We start from the raw sequence: 16,420 nt of genomic DNA on the forward strand, positions 1-16,420 counted from the left end.
ATCTCAGCCAACTGTCTTCGCTAAAGCTGGATTCTCCCCTACGGTGCATTGTTAGTGCGCGGTTATAGCGTCCATCAGCATTACTAGCTCATCACCCTATTATCAGCTTACCCAGGCTCACAAGAGCATAGCACATCTGACAGGCAAGCGTGGGGCAGACATGGGCAAGCCTCCTCCTCCACACATGTGTCGGCATTAAAAAGTATTGCTGAAGGAGCGTCATTTTCTAAAGGAGTCTTTTGTACTCTGAGTCACATGGAACATTCTATAGATCTCCTGGCTTAATAAATATTTTGCTTGTCCTACTGCCTTTCATCTGAAGATCTCAACGCACTTCACCAACATACTTCAGTAGCACGTTACGGTAAGTATTTTTCCCCATTACATCCATCTAGGGAAAGCCAAGGACATCAAAGGCAGGGGCAGAGCCTGCTCAAACTTTTAGACCCTGCTCCCTTTCCAGCACCAGGAATAGAACCCAGGAGCCCTGACTCCGTTCCCGCTGCTCTAACCACTAGACCCCTAGTCCTTACTCAAGGGGATGTTTGTTCAAACATAACGAGCTCAACTCCATCAGAAATGGCATTGCCTGTGTTACCCGGAAGAGGGACAGGCTCGGTTCTCTTCCACGGCCTCTGCCAAGCTCACCATAAAAAGGTCAAATTCCTCCTCATGACGGGCAATCATCTGGTTGACTGTTTCGTCGTCGGGAACTTCATCTTCTTCCTGCAAGATTTCAAACGCCTGGCTTAAGGGCGAGAGACGACGGCGCGGCAGTTCGTACCCTGGGAACCGAACACCGAGCATTGCTACCATCCGACGCCTGTTCGGCCGCCCATGCGAAACGAGTTTGGGTGGTCTCAGTCCCGTGTCGAGTGGACACAGGCATCCACATCGCAGGAGACCGCCACCAGAGCCGGCGCCTTTGCTGGCAGTCTCAGCAGCGGGGCCAAGGATTGCCTGGGCATGGAGACTGAACTACCCCTCTCACCTTTAGAGGTGGTTCCTCCAAGTCAGGGTTCAGGCACAGGGTTGAGGCAGTGTGGGGGAAGCTTGCACTGCCACTGCCGCTGCCCGTGCTGTATCTGTTCTGTGGATAAATAGAGGGCTTCAGTCTCCAGGGCTGTCAATCCGGCACCTTTCACCGACACTACAGTTCACTTCCAAAGAGAAACAAGTGTTCATGCTCCTTCCTTCCAGCCCACATGCCCTTGGCCTCGGGGACACAGAGCAACGGAGCAAGCGCCAGCCACGCGTTCACCATTCACGCTCTGCAGTAGAGGGAGGGTGACCTGCACCGCCCCTTACCTCATCCTGCTCCTCGTGCTCTAGGATAGCCTGGAGGAAAGCTCTCCGCTCATGGCTGGAGGATTTCTGGTCAAACATGCCAGCCTGGATGACCTTCTGATCAACGTTCAGCTTGTACTTGGCTGCAGCCAGGATCTTCTCCTCCACGCTGTTCACGGTGCAGAGGCGGAGCACGCGCACCTCATTCTGCTGCCCGATACGGTGCGCTCGGTCCTGTGCCTGCAAATCCTGAAGAGGGGAGCACGTTGTTTGCAGAGTAATTTAAACCTCACTCTTTCCCAGGTAAATATTTGAGCCTTTAAACACATCATAGGAAAAGTATACATGCCTCGCAGAGCTACCTAGAGGCCCTCAACGACTCCAGAGGATTCCGTTACATCCGCTGGGGAAGTGTAATTAATCGAAACAGTTTGTTTTGCTGACTGCTCTTTTACTTGGTGATTCAACGCACTTTAGAAAATACAGGCCACTGTGCCTAGCTATTACAGCAAACTCTAGCAAAAGTGCTCGTCTACTCGGCCTCCTAAAACTTGCCCTCCCGGACAGAGCTGAGTGTCTATGCGTGGATTCTTACTAGCACTGGTGAACCACCGGGGAAGGGGGAATAAGAGGATAGCAGCAGGCTTCAGTGTCTTCATATGACACGTGGTGTGGGTGGGATAGGGGGACCTTTAACCTCAGTCACTACCAGTGCTAACTGTTAATCATGTTAATTAGCATAGTTAAGGATAATTATGATCAGCCACAAGAGGCTCTCCCACTGTATGCCAGCGCACCCTGCCTGTCGGAGCAGAGACAACCAGGAGACGGGCAGCGCATGAACAGATGCTTGTGTTAGGTTCTGGGCTGCACCTGCGGCTCAAGGTCACAGCGTGGGGTTGCAAAGACCACGGCAAGAAACAAGTGCTGGGGATGCAGGAAGAGAAAAGCAGTGATGCAGGCCGTGGTGCAGTCAGCACCTAGTGCAATGGGGCACTTTATGTTTTATGTCTACACTGCCAAAAAAGAAAAAAAAAAAAAAAAAAGTGTTCTCAACTCTGCTTAGCTAACTAATAGCAGAGAAAACATGGCAACCTTGCTAACACTAACCTCTCGAGTGAAAGCCCGTGAGACAGTCTGAGGATGAATTCCAGCTGCTAACCAGAGTTAAAAACCAGCTTGCTGAACCCCCACTGCTCTTTTAACCAACGTTAAGAACACACTCTATAGTGCAGACACATTCTTAGATCCTTAGGAGGAGGTTAAACTAGCATTACAGGCATTCAGTTCATCCAAGCCCTAGGAGAGGGACACACTAGTCCTTCCTCTTGTTATTTGGGGAACGCAAGACTCGTGTCTCATGTACACACGGAGAGACAACCACACAACCCCGTACTGGGATTCCCATCAATTCTGTAGGGTTTTTTACCTGGTGCGGATTCCAGTCACTGTCAAAAATAATCACAGTATCTGCAGACTGTAAGTTCAGTCCCAGCCCTCCGGCCCGAGTGCTCAGCAGGAAAATGAAATATTCCGAGCCTGGCTCATTGAAGGTCTTCAGCAACATGCCACGGTCTTCAGCTTTAGTGGTTCCTAGAAGCCCAGGGAGAAGAGAGAGGTTACTATTTACCTCCCCTGCAAAGTTTTCTATTTAACATGGACTCAGAACTCCACAGAGCAAAGAGGGGTTCCACCTTACTTGGAAAGTGTTGAGCACCTACACCCTCTGAAAACCAGGCCCCTTGGAGGTGGTCCACATTGGGCACCCCTAATATCGTAGCACCCAAAATCAGTAATCATGATGGCAAATTGAGGTCTGTGCATGCAGTCTGTGTGTCAGGTCGGAAAGCCCTTTGGGATCTTCCAGGATATAAAATGTAATGTAAGGTGACCAATGTATCAAAGATAGCAGGTTACAAATATCCAGAAGAAAGTTGTTGATGCTGGCTGAAATTCCAAGAGACAACACAAGGCCTATGCGCCATGTCAGACTACAGAACAGGGCTCTTCCTGGAGGTGAGACTTTCACCAATTTAAAGGAGGTGGAAAGTGGTAACTGGATTAGCAGTGAACCACCTCCCTAAACTAACCTTACAAGAAAAAAGCGTAAGGTACGTGCAACGCTGTTAATCCTTTTTCCCAATCATAGGTTAAAGGAGAAACACGTCCAGAAGCAAGTGTGCAATGAAAAGGTTGCAACAGTGTAATCCCACCAGCTTTACCAAGAGTTAGTACATGATGCGATTGGTTACGATAATTCGGTTGTCTATTTTTATGAATGGCTGTTAGTTTCATGCATGTTTCCCACATGTGCTGCAAAGCACATTGCGTGGTGATGAGGATTAAAAGGAGGTTTGTTATTTGATCATTCGTTATCTACACACGTAGGATTTAGCCTACTGATATTGCCAAAGCAGAGCATTCAGGCGGAGATTGAGTGTCTCTCTGTTACCAGTTAAACTCACCATCCAGCCTGAGGTATTTGAAGCCACGGTATGCAAAGTAGTCTTCCATGATGGTCATGAGTGAGGTCATCTGACAGAACAGCAGCACCTTGTGGTTGGTGGCTCGTAGTTTGGGAAGAATCCTGTCTAGGAGCTCAAATTTGCCAGATGCTCGGTACAGGTCTAGTCTAGTTCACCAGAGAGGATTGGCAATAGGTGAGAATCTGATGCTACAAAAATGCATCACCCTCGCAAGCAAATGAGAGCTACCAGTGCTTGTTACATTAATACACTGACCTAATCCAAGTAATTCTTCATTGATAAACCACACCACACTTAAACTACAAATATCCTCCTTTGTAAAGCTCAAAAGCATTCAACTTACCCCTGTACAATACCTCCAGTGAAACCTAAGTGCTCTGAAAAGGATTCCTGCAAACAAAAACAGAAACACTGTCACACTGATTGCACCACATTCTTCTATACAAACACAAATGTCCAATAAATCCAACAAACTCTTGGAATTGCCCTGATAGAAAACTGATCATCAGGTCAAATACGTCTAATCTTCTTCTGCTTTCATATGGCTTGGGTGGATAGCAACAACTACAAGTGTATTTCTAGGTTAGATAGCCAGCACATTGCCACAGCAGTGAGCTGGTGAATGTCCTTCAGGCTCCTGGCCAAGGAACAAAGGGGACACTCAGATATGATGTGCTCCATCATTTGTGCCTGGTGACCACAGTCACATGCAAGTGTTTGCCTCATTTTCCATTTAAAGAGGGTTTGTCCAAGTCTCCCATGAGATGTCCTGATGCAATTCAATCTGCACCAGTCTTTCCGACATAAAATCAAAACCTGGTGGTTCCTTGGCAGGGTCAACAACAAGCTGTTTGTTTAGAGCAGTTGAAACACTCCATGTGATTCTCACTCCATGTGAGCCTCAGCGTCACAGCTGACATAAGGGTCTTGATGTGGTTCCATAGAGGATTGTGGGATTTTAAATCTTGTCTTTGGTGGGTTCTGCAGGTCATCATGCAGCAGAATCCCTGCATTTGCACTGACATGGTTGAGAAAACAAGATGTCTGAGGAGCTCTTCTAATCTGTAGAGGCTGGATATGCGATAGGACCAGGAGCCAGTCGACTGGAGTCGATTTGAGCGTCCCTGACACTATGCGTATAGCGTTATTGAGTGTCAAGGAGTTTAGCATGACTGCTGTAAGACCACACTGGTGCACAGCATTTAGCTGCACAATATACCAAGGCAATTGTTGCAGTTCATAGGGTCCATGGACTGGAGCCCCATGATGTTCTGGCCAATTTTCTGATAAGTGCGACACAAGACCTGACATTCTCGAGGTGTTGTTGAAAGGTCAAACTCTGGTCCAGTGTAACACCAACATATTTTGGGTTAGCCTTGTGGCAGATGTTCTTACCGCAGAAGTGTGTGTCAAGTTTGGTATTAGCCATTTTATTCTTCGGTTGGAAAGCGGTCTAATTATGAATTAACCTATTGCCATTTATAAGATATCCAATTGCTGTATGAAGGCTTGGAAAGGATGTGTAGGAATAAAGTAATTTTAAAGCATCTGTCTGGGGTCACTTGAGGTTAAAAGATGATCCCAAGGAGCAAGTTGGAGCACTGATTCACTAGTGGAACACTTGTTTTGTTGTCTCTGAGGACAGACTGCATCCAAAGGGATTAGCTTGACAAGGAGCCTTGATTTTACCATTTTTAATTGATATCACTTCATTGAACACTTCATGTCTGAATAGGTTTAAACCAACGTTGGATGCTACAGGGAAACATTTTAAGATGAGACACAGGAACGTTACACAGTGCTGCCCTGAAAATTTACCCCACAGCATCCAAGCACAGCTTAGTTCATATATTACCCATTTTACAGAAAAGTGGATCTGTGCACTAAGGCACCTAGATCCTCATAGGAGCCTCTAGGCAACACTGATACAAAAATACAACATTACCTCTATGTGCTGAAACATGTACGGATGGTTACAGATCTTCCTCAGCTGCATGATGGTGTTCATCAGGGTTTTTGTACCACCTTTGCCCTGTGTGAATAAAGACAAAATTTACAAATATGTCCAAGCACACATTAAAGCCGTGAAAGAGAAAGCGGAGGATCTGCTCCACCCCCCTTGCTATCATGGCATTCTACACTCTTGGCAAAATGTAAAATATCACATGAGAGAAAGCAGATGGGTGCAACTGAGGACAAAGATGGAATTATTCGAGGCTGATCACGTTAGCTTTAGTAGCTAACTATGTGTGCAGAACACTGAAGACAGTGAACGGCTGTTATAGCATGGATGGGACATGGGATGCATCTTCACTCAGTTTTCAAAAGTGAATGTCACACAGATCTAGTATCAGAGCTGCCACTTTAGGAGAGAACCCAATTAATGACTCCAAAACCTCCTCCATACACTAGCAAGGCCAAGTCCCCCAGCCCCACTGCTGTGAAAGCTGCCCAGAACAGCGAGACAACAATCAATCAGTGTAACACATTGCTCAGAAAGCTGAACTTCAAGGTGTTAAGGAGAAACCTTAAAATCCTCTTCCGCAATCCAAGGAATAAAGGGCGGCTCAGAGGATGCATACTGGAAAAGTGGACACTTCACCTTCAGTTCATTTTAAACCTGGCCCAACCTGCTGCTGCCGCCATCGGATAGCTGTTGAGTGGCATGTGTGAAACAAGCTCTCAGTGCTCTCTGTGAAATTCCTGACAGACGGTTATCCACAGCACAGCATCATCCCTCATGGTGCCCTTTTGGGCAGTCTTGGGAGAGGCACGCACAGGCTCAGGTCATGGTTATGTGGAGGAAGCCCGCACTGCCTCAGTTCCTGCTGCACCCATTCTGTGCACCGGGGCTTTAAGGCCAGGCCTACACTACAGGTACTATGGTGGCACAGCTGTGGTGTCATAGTGACACCGCTTTAACCCTGTAGTGCAGGCAGACAACGGTGACAGACGGGGTTTTTGGTTGCTGTAGGAACTCCACCTCCCCGCGCGATGGTCGCTAAGTTGACTGAAGCTTTCTTCCGCTGACCGAGCTGCGGCTACACCAGCCTCAGAGGTGTGGATTTTTCACATCCCCGAGCACCGCAACTATGTCGATCTAAGCTTTAGGTCTAGATCAGGCCTCAGTTTCCAGGGAGCCAGCGCCAAATGCATTAAGGGGATTTCCCAAAGCACAAAGAGCAGTTAGGCACCTATGAAAGTGAAGGGGATTTGAATGCTTAACTCCACAAAAAATGTCCCCTTAAAACCGTAACAGCAACGTGACTGGCAGACAGCATGGAAAAAAATCCAGTTTGGAAACAGGCCCCTGTACATGAAATGCTCTTCAGCCCTGCTGCATGTAAATGCAGGGAGAGTGAGGAACAAATCAGGGCCCTATTGCCACACCTTTTTATCCTTCTCCGAGCCATCAGTGAGCAGCACTCCCTTGGCCTGCATGTGTCTATACAGCACCCTCTGTAATGCTGACATGTCACACTTGATCACATACTCCACCTGGAAAGCAGAGGAGAGTTTAACATCACAAACAATAGTAACCAACCCTCCATGATTCTCTGCATGCTCCCAAAACATCTCATTCCCCCGCCCCCTCCATCACTGGCTTGTAGCTCTGCACCCCCCCCCCCCCACACACACACTTTGCTGTACTGCTCCGAGCTCTCTGCCAACCACTGAACTGTGACTTATTTCCCAACCAATTAGCACTGTTCTCAAGCTGGCCAGAGTGCTGATGAGATACTCTTTAACCAGAGGGCTCAGTGTGGTGTCTTTATGATGCTGCTGGCCCAGGAGTGGCAGAATGGGCATACAAGTCACTGTGGGGCACGAACATCCACCACTGTTCTCCCATCTTCCCCACTTTGAGCCCTACGACCTCAGTGCTAGAGAGTTAAGCCACCAATCTGGTTTGTTCTCCTCCGGCTAGCATAGGCCATTGGGATGAGAATAGCAAGATGAAAAGCTGCAAAATACCGTATAATTGCAGCAGTTCCTAGAAAGAAAACTAAATTTGGCTTCCACAGAAAAGACCTTTCCAACAGCACTGGAGTGAAGAAAGAGAAACCATAAAAAGCAAAAGCCTTTAGTGAAGACAACATGGAAGCAGGTGTCAAATGCTGGAGCAAATAGCAGGCAGCTTAACTGACAACTATATGCAAGTTAAAAAAGAATAAATGGGTTAGTTCAACTAGCTCATCCCCCACTCATGGGCCAGGGCAGGAGCGCCGTCTAGAGCATTTTTCACTACTTCCTCCTGTCCCATTGTACATGCTCAAATCTTGGGGCTTTCCCCACTTTCCTCAGGAGAGGTCACAGCTTCTCTTATAGTCTCTCACTTCAGCTACATGACAAACTTACAGCAGGGATGCAACATAAAACAAATAAAACCCTATTTAAGTGCAGCATAGTTCATAGATTTTAGAATCACAGGATTGTTTAGGCCAGAAGGAACTATTAGATCTAGTCTGATCGCCTGTATAACCACATAGACCAGGGAATTTCACTCCACTCCCCCTGTATTGAGCACAATAACTTGTGTTTGACTAAAGAACTTCTTCCAAAAATGCATCCAGGAAGCCTGGAGGGTATGGGGGTCTGCATCTTCCTTACGAGCTTTACCTTTTCAGGCAGCTGTGCTTCCACCTCCTTCTTTAACCGCCTTAGCAGGAAGGGACGCAGCACTTTGTGCAAACGACGGATAATCAGAATAGTTTCTTCTTCATTCAAATCCACCTATTTTTTCCACCCAAGAAATACAAAAAGGTTAAAATAACTTGAGTCTCTCCCCCCTCAACATTTTTCACTAAATACTGCAAGATCCCAACAACCCCCCCACCCCGCCCCGGCTCTTGTCTAGCCCATTCCCAGTAGATCTCAAAGCGCTTTGCAAAGAAGGTCACAATTATCTCCATTCTACAGATGGAAAAACAGACTCAGAGAGGGCAAGTGACTTGCCCAAGATCACCCAGCAGGCCAGTAGCAGAGCTGGGAATAGAAATAAGGCCTAAAGATTTCCTCCATAAACTGTGCAACTGATGACTTACAGTTTTGAGCAGCCACACAACTCTCAAAACTGCAAACTTGCTTATGCTGCTGTCCAAGTCTGGGGTTTCTGTACTGAAAACTCTAAAGGTTCAAACCCTGTGCTGTTTTATTACTTGGTATTCACGTCCCCAGTCACTGCACTTTAAGAAAGGTGTTTTGAATGAATATAACCAGTTCACTTAAAAGCCTTGAGGATTCTGTGCAATCTGAGAATCCATTTTGACAAGAACCAAGGCAGCGCCTTGCTGGGATGGCTGGAGGTCTATGACTGAAAGATACCTTGCCCTTATTCCAGCATTTGCTTATCATCAGTCTCTGTTTTATCCCGTACAGCTCAAACTCACTTTCTCTGCTGTCATGTCCCAGAAATTAAACTCTGAATGAAGACAATACCCCTCCCCTAATTAGCAAATGGTCTAAGATGGAGACCGCTGAGCTAGCATACCAGTTAACAGCTGGAAACTAATTACAACCAAATACTGTGGATATCCAGTGATTTGGTGCCTTATATTAACACAAGACTGTCCAAACTCAACTGCTGCCAGACGGCTACTTCCATACCTACCTTCTCTCCAGTCATGGCAAATGGAGCATTAAACCACTGCTCAAATGTGCTACAGCTCTTGAAGATGGTGGGAAGGAGGAAATTGAGTAGAGCCCACAGCTCTGGCAGCTTATTCTGTAGTGGAGTTCCTGTCAGCAGCAAACGACGCGGAGCTACGTAGTGTGTGTTGAGGACTTGGGTTAGCTTACAGTGGTGATTCTTCATTCTGTGACCTTCATCAACAATCATGTACTTCCAGCGAATCTGTAGAGACGGAATCACAACAGACACTGTGGGAATCCCACCTTCCATAAGCACAGCAGCTACATTCATGTCCTCAGACGCAGGAGAATCACAGAGTCTTAACCATCCATGCAGATATGCCTGCCCAGCAGGGAGCCACCACCAGAGACCGATCAGAACTGAGTAGGACTGTAAAAACCTAGTCAAGTTCCATTCAGGCTGCTGCTGGGAAAGTGCTGCCATTCATGAGCCCTTTCTTTGCCTGTGGTACAGAGAACTGAGACAGTTGATGGAATAAGGGAGAGAATGTAAAGAAAAGGGAAGGGGCGGTAATGTTGAGAAATGATTAAGGAAGAGACCCAGTTATTCCTAGCATCTCACACACCCTGTACCACCATCAGTAATTTCTTAGCTTCCTGGCCATAGCCAAATACATTTCAGTTACTCAAGAAGTGGAGTAGTAAGGGAAAAGAAAAAGCTAAAACCTCCCTGCTAAGGCCATGTCTAGGTGAGAAAAGATGCACCAGTTTAACTGGATATAGTTAAACAGGCACAAACCCCTAATCAGTGCAGCTTAATTTAGTAGTTCACTGACACAAGATACAGATAAAGATCACAAGATAAGAGACGTTTCTGGGAGGTAACTAACGCTGAAATAACTCAGATAACTAGTCTTGTGAAGTTGCACACTCCCACACTTCTGGGGAGGACCTGCATAGACTGCCTTGACTTGATCAGGAGGTCTAACAGGACAAAAGACTTGAGGCTGTCACTTGATACAGTTTGACCTTGGAAGAGGGTAACTGACATGCACAAACCCCGAACTGAGACAGGCCACGTGAGACGATCTGAGGTACTTTAGATCTGCCAGGGTTTCTATGTGAAAGATGGGTGAGCACCTGCTAAGCTAGGCATGTGTATCTAAGCTGTTTATTGGTAAGGTATGTTTCCTCTGTAATGCTTTTGTTCTGAATGAAGAACACTTTGCTTTATGAGAGATGGCTGATCACTCCTTAACCCTGTTATTACCCCAGAGAACACAAAACTGCAGGGCCTGAGAAAGGTGATGGCTGGGAGCCTGAGCCCTAAGTGGGGTGGCCCTTAAGGCAGCCACGAGGGTGTCAGAGGTGCAGTTAGCCATAGGAAACACAAACACTCACCTTGGCAAGAATGTGCTTATCTTTGATGATGTACTCGTAGGTTGTAAGCAAGACATTAAACTTCCCACTTCGAAGCTGAGGTACAAATGCCCGTCTTGCTGCTGGAGAGCCCTGGGAAAGGAGGAATAGGAGAAAAAAAAATTAAACCAATGTAACTGCCAGCAGGGGGCGTTACTGAGGGCTTGTCCTACAGGGTGCAGCAATGCACCAGTAGAGAGGTACAAATTCTAAAGAGCACCAACATGCTGCACACCAACCGGCCCGTGTAGACCCTGCTGGCATGCTCTAAAAATTCCCTATTGCACATTTTTAGTGCATGCCAGCAGCATCTACGCAGGCCAGTCAGTCTGCAGCACGCAGTACATTGCAGAATTCACCCCCCTCTAGTACACATTGCCACACTCTGTAGACAAGCTCTGATTATTAGCAACAGGGTGAAAAAAATCTCATGTTCCTGATTGGCAGGAGGGAAGCAAATCTAGCTTGAATGTTTATACAGGCCGTGGCAGTTCGATATGAACGCTTGAGTGAGAGTGTGAATCTAACACAGGGAAGAAGAGTCCCGAAGCAGCGGTTTATTTTTTGGATAAAAGGGAAGGCTGCATTTCTGTCGGGGTTAGTTATACAGGTACTAAAAGCTGCTTACAAAATATTCAACCAAAGGTTTCACAGTGAGAAGTGCATGACCGAACTCCACTACTTGCCTTGTAGGAGACCTTCACCACAGAAGGAGCCCATTTATCAAATTCATATGCCCAGTTTGACAATGTTCTAGACGAGAGGGGAGGAGAGAAAGAGAACAGTAAAACCCACCCTTGCATAATGGACTCCAAACCTTCTATAGCCCAAAGCAGCCCCCACTGGTTGTAAAACCATAAAAGTCTCCAGCAGCTCTTCAGAAATCAGTACCCTTTATTCCCAGCTAGCAACTCTTGCTGCAAAATCCATTATCCAAGACACTCAACCACAATCCAACAATTCTCTGTGACAATCATGAGATGTGACCACAGTACTCTCTTCTCTGCCAGAAAGAACAGTTATTTACCTTACAGTAAATGTGGTTCTTGGAGATGCATTGCCCATATAGATTCCGCTCTTGGTGCACATGTGCTCCACGCACGAGAGATCAAATGATTTTGTTCAGCAGTGTCTGTTGGGGCCACGCCTGCACCATAAGTAACCTCACTTCCCCCTCGCCTGAGGGCATAAAGGGCAGCGTGGGCCCAACTGCCCCTCAGTTCTTTCACCAGTACAGAACTCTGGAGTAGCTGAGAAAGAGGGAAGGTTGTGAACAAGATATTTGGAAGAACCAATTACCGCAAGGAAAGTAAGTGTCCTTTCTTCTTCGAGTGGTTGTCAACGCAGATCCCACACCTTGTGATGTGCAAGCAGTTGTCTATCGCTTGGAGGTGGATAACCAGAGTCTTACTTAAGTAGTGACTGCAGGACAGTCCCACCAAAATTGGCTTCCAATCTGGAAGCCTCCGCTAAGGAACAGCGTCTTGTAAATGTGTGGCTCAAGCTCCCGTAGCTGCTCCACAAGTTTCTCTGTTTGTCTAGGTTAACTAAAACTTACCGATATTACACTGACAAAGACCATATGTGATGGGGTGTCCGCCCCACCCAGGGCCTGGAAGGGTTAAGATGGCTAGATGGGCCAATTACCTGCCCAGGCTGCACTGGACGAGCCAGGGAGCAGGAGCTGATTAAATAAAGCTCAGCAGGGCAGGAAGAGCAGGCACCTGAATAAAGCCCAGGAGGTGACAGCAGCCGTGGGCTGCATGGAAGGAGTTTGCAGTCTCTCCCTGGGTGAAAGGAGGTGTGTGGGGCCTATACAGTATAACTTCAGAGTTACGAACTGACCAGTCAGCCACACTCCTCGTTTGGAAGTATTCGGCGGGAAGCAAACACAGTACACTGCTGTGTTAAACAAAGAACTAAAAAAATTAAAGGAAAGTTTAAAAAAAGATTTCACAAGATAAGAAAATGGTTTCTGTGCTTGTTTCATTTAAATTAAGATGGTCAAAAGCAGCATTTTTCTTCTGCATAGTAAAGTTTCAAAGCTGTACTAAGTCAATGTTCAGTTGTAAACTTTTGAAAGAACCATAAAGTTTGTTCGTAATGCTGAACTAATCTTCACTCCTGACTCTGAGGGTCTACTGTAGAGGGCAGTCGGGAGGCTGACAAATGCAGAGAGGGGGAAGCCAGGAAGATAGGAGAAGGCTCAGGGGTAAAGCATCATGGTAGGACAGTGCAGGCCTTGGCTGCTAACTGGAGGGCCCCTGAATTGGAACCCAGAGTAGAGGGCAGGCTTGGGTTTCCCTACCAGCCACTAGGGATGTGGCACCGACCAGGCAGAAAACATTGGACTTCCTGATTTGTTCCAAAAAGACATTGTTACAGACCCTGGAAGGGGGAACCACAGAGTGGTCAGAGGGTCAAGTCACGAAGAGGAGCTGCCATTCCTGGAACAAAGGGGTCCGCAGGATGACAGGAGAGACAAAACCAGAGGAGGGCGCAATGCCTGGCCAGAGCTAATCCCCAGGACAGCCAGTAGGGGTGAGTGAACCCCAGGACACCATAAAAAAAGCAAACTACATTAACACTGTACTATTTTATACAAGGCTAAGTCAGTCGCACAGTGCGTGGAGGAAGCAGACGGTGCAGGGGTTCTACATTGCTGCCACAGGCAGCAAGGATGGACAGAGGATGCTTTGGCCACTCAGCTTTTCTGCCCTGGAGTGGGAGGGCTGTGAGGACACTCAGGGTACAGCCCCAGCCCCATCAGATGCTACCGGACAAAATAATCTGACGTGGCATGTATTGGGCGCACATGCCTCAAGAGTGGCATCAGCATGGGCAATCGCTCGAAGAACACTTCCATGCACTAGGGACTGAACTGAAAATATAACAATCCAGTCGCGTGTGTGCACAGGGGAGTGCTGTCTTATTTTATTGGCGAAGATCTATATGTTATACCAAAATACAAAGAGAGGAACAGTTCTGCTACAAACAGCAATGCCTGAATTCTGATTCTTCACACTGGCTCATTTATTTATTTAAGCTGACCTACTGAGTTGGGAAGGTGCCCTTAAACTTTTTCTGATTATTCAAATTAATATTATGAGAAATCATCTCAGAACGTAAGTACTGTTAAAATGGACTAAATTAATAGGTTATGAGCCAAAAGTCTATGACCGGGGGGGGGGTGGGGTGGAGAAACAGCTTCTTCCCTTAGGGCAACTGCAGCATTATTTGGGTTTCCTACAGGCACTTTTATCCAAGGACCTCAAGGCACTTTACAAAAGCTCCCAAACTCCCCTGTACAGTAAGTATCTCTACACTCATTTTGCAGATTATTAAACTGAGGCAAGGCAGCTGAATGAATTCCAAGGTCAGAGAGTGAGTCAGTGGCAGAGTGAGGAACAGAACCCATAATTCCTGACTCCGTCTTCCTCCCTGCTCTAACATCACACCCTGCTACCTTCCACAGCACAGCTAGAATTAACATTGCTCACTAAAAATATCTCCTAAACTTCCCAGTGCTGTAACCCACCATTAGTTCGAGCACCACACTTACGAGAGAGGTACGATAATGAGGAAGGGTCCATTGATACGCTTGTGCTCCATGAGGTATGTGATTAAAGCGATGGTCTGGATAGTTTTGCCCAGACCCATCTCATCCGCCAGGATACCATTCAGATTATTATTGTACAAAGAGACGAGCCACTCCAAACCTTTAATCTGAATAAAAAGATAATGGAGGATGATTCACAGAATGTAAACTGAACAGGATCTCAGAGGAAAAAAGCCACACTTCCTTGTGAATGATTTGCAGCCACTCACCTTATGTAACATTGTAGATTAATTATTCATAGATTATTAAACCGCTTGTTTTAGAGTTAATTATCTCAAAGCGCTCTTTGGCACTGATCTATTCCTCTCCCTTCTGGATCATGTGTACCACACTGAAAGCTCCCTTTAATGCTCTTTGCTTTAAGCTACAGAGGCCAAGTCCGGCTAATTGGTTATTTTATAAAAGACCTCCCCTCACCCCCAGAAGCTTGGATCATTTTATTCCCATCTGCATCTCTCAGAACCTTAACAACTTTCTGGTTGTTTGCATGGACTGAAGGGAACAATCCTCCACTCCTGCAGTGTGGGAGAGATAAGAGGTGTGAGTCAACAGGCTCCTATCTTTAATCCCCAGGATTTCACTGACAAGTGCAATACACAACATTATAAGTAAGGTCTTACACCAGAGCCTACTGATAAGCACAAAAATTTAGTCCTTCCATAGAGCTTTGCATCTTCAAAGTACTGCACAATTATCTAACTACAACTAAAAATGCCAGATAAAGTCCGTTGAGTCACGCTTTGTTCCCCAGAGACTACACGATTCAAGTATTATCCAGTCACCTTCAGCCTGTTTGGTGCAATTTGGGGGGGGGGGGGGGGGGGCGTGTGTGTATGTACACACACACGTTCACATGTTTAAAACTTGCAATTTAGATGTGTGTGTAGACGCGCATATGTTTAAAACTTGCTTGTCAGCTTTATTATATTGTGTATTTGCTTATGGAGGCACTTGCAATGAATTTTGCTCAGCAAGTTCAAAAGGTAAGAAATAATGACCTATTAACCCCAAATGGACTTTAATAAATCAGCTGGCAGATACAGCTGAAATAACTGAGCATGGTAAAGAAGTGCCACCTGATTAGAGCGGTGAGGGAAGCAGGACAGGAGCTTAACACCAAGCAGAGTGAAACAAGTTGCCTGGAACAATCTCAGGAGGGTTTTATGTTCAAATACATGTCTCAGTTCCTTATCTAGACTATAAGGCAGAGCAAGGTGTGCAGTTTACTTCTAATAAATAATGACAACCTTTTGGAAGGGACATTACATCTCAGGCATCAGGGTTTAAGCCAATCTCTGACTACTAGAGGTCAGGATGAAACCTAATATGGGGGGCTGATTATCCTACATATGTTATTGCAGAGTTCTAGGAAAACCTTCCTTTGAGCTGCTGGTCAGAGACAGGATACTGGACTAGATGGGCCTTGGGTCTCATTCAGTCTGGCAATTTCTAGGTTCTCCCCCCAGTGCTGAGTATACTTATGGTTTATCAGACATGCTGTATGTGTGCATAAGCTATTTCAGTCACCATCACCCTGAATCAGGGTACTTCCTCCCTCAGTGTCTCACCTGGTATTGTTTGAGGACGCCATTGACCATGAGCGTAGACTGTTTGTCCACTCGTTCAGTGACCGCGTGGGCCACAGCGTAGTAAGATTGCAATCCCCTCGCCAGAGCTTGGGAGACCCCATACTCATCATCAACATCTTGCTTAGCATTTCTAAAAAATAAAGTAAAAGTGTTTTGAATAGATATGGAGAGAATCCTTCTCTGGGAGACGGGCTTCCCCGGGGCCCGAAGATCTCCTGGGAAACCCCACGAATCCTTGGATTTCATGAGCTCGTCTCTCCCAAGAGCCAATCAACTTCTTTGCTTTTGAAAGAATATTTTAGTCTCTTCTCATCCCTGTTTCTTTTCCCTTTGCCTCATGCTCTCTAAAATCAGGGAGCAAAAAAATAATGCCTGCACGTTTAATTCCTTGGAAACTAACCAGGTGGGATGGGATTTACAGCAGCGCC

At 46.4% G+C, this 16,420-nt stretch overlaps 1 protein-coding gene across 8 annotated transcripts in view; it reads right to left on the reverse strand.

The window, feature by feature from the left end:
- Positions 1-16,420, reverse strand: part of SMARCA4 (SWI/SNF related BAF chromatin remodeling complex subunit ATPase 4) — a 57,504-nt gene that overhangs the window by 8,038 nt on the left and 33,046 nt on the right. For 4 of the 8 annotated variants that reach the window (XM_084609816.1, XM_084609814.1, XM_084609817.1 and 1 more), the window contains exons 16-29: positions 15,972-16,122; positions 14,347-14,510; positions 11,471-11,537; positions 10,767-10,877; positions 9,385-9,627; positions 8,394-8,507; positions 7,164-7,271; positions 5,719-5,805; positions 4,117-4,163; positions 3,753-3,919; positions 2,717-2,880; positions 1,309-1,536; positions 992-1,090; positions 649-726 (exon numbers count right to left, since the gene is read on the reverse strand). In XM_084609816.1, the coding sequence (XP_084465942.1) occupies positions 649-726; positions 992-1,090; positions 1,309-1,536; positions 2,717-2,880; positions 3,753-3,919; positions 4,117-4,163; positions 5,719-5,805; positions 7,164-7,271; positions 8,394-8,507; positions 9,385-9,627; positions 10,767-10,877; positions 11,471-11,537; positions 14,347-14,510; positions 15,972-16,122 (1,828 nt within the window). The remainder of the gene's footprint in view (positions 1-648; positions 727-991; positions 1,091-1,308; positions 1,537-2,716; positions 2,881-3,752; positions 3,920-4,116; positions 4,164-5,718; positions 5,806-7,163; positions 7,272-8,393; positions 8,508-9,384; positions 9,628-10,766; positions 10,878-11,470; positions 11,538-14,346; positions 14,511-15,971; positions 16,123-16,420) is intronic. The other 4 variants (XM_084609818.1, XM_084609821.1, XM_084609820.1 and 1 more) reach the window with 1 other exon arrangement.

This window comes from Lepidochelys olivacea, assembly GCF_965140295.1.
Source record: "Lepidochelys olivacea isolate rLepOli2 genome assembly, chromosome: 20".
NCBI classification, from domain to species: domain Eukaryota; kingdom Metazoa; phylum Chordata; order Testudines; family Cheloniidae; genus Lepidochelys; species Lepidochelys olivacea.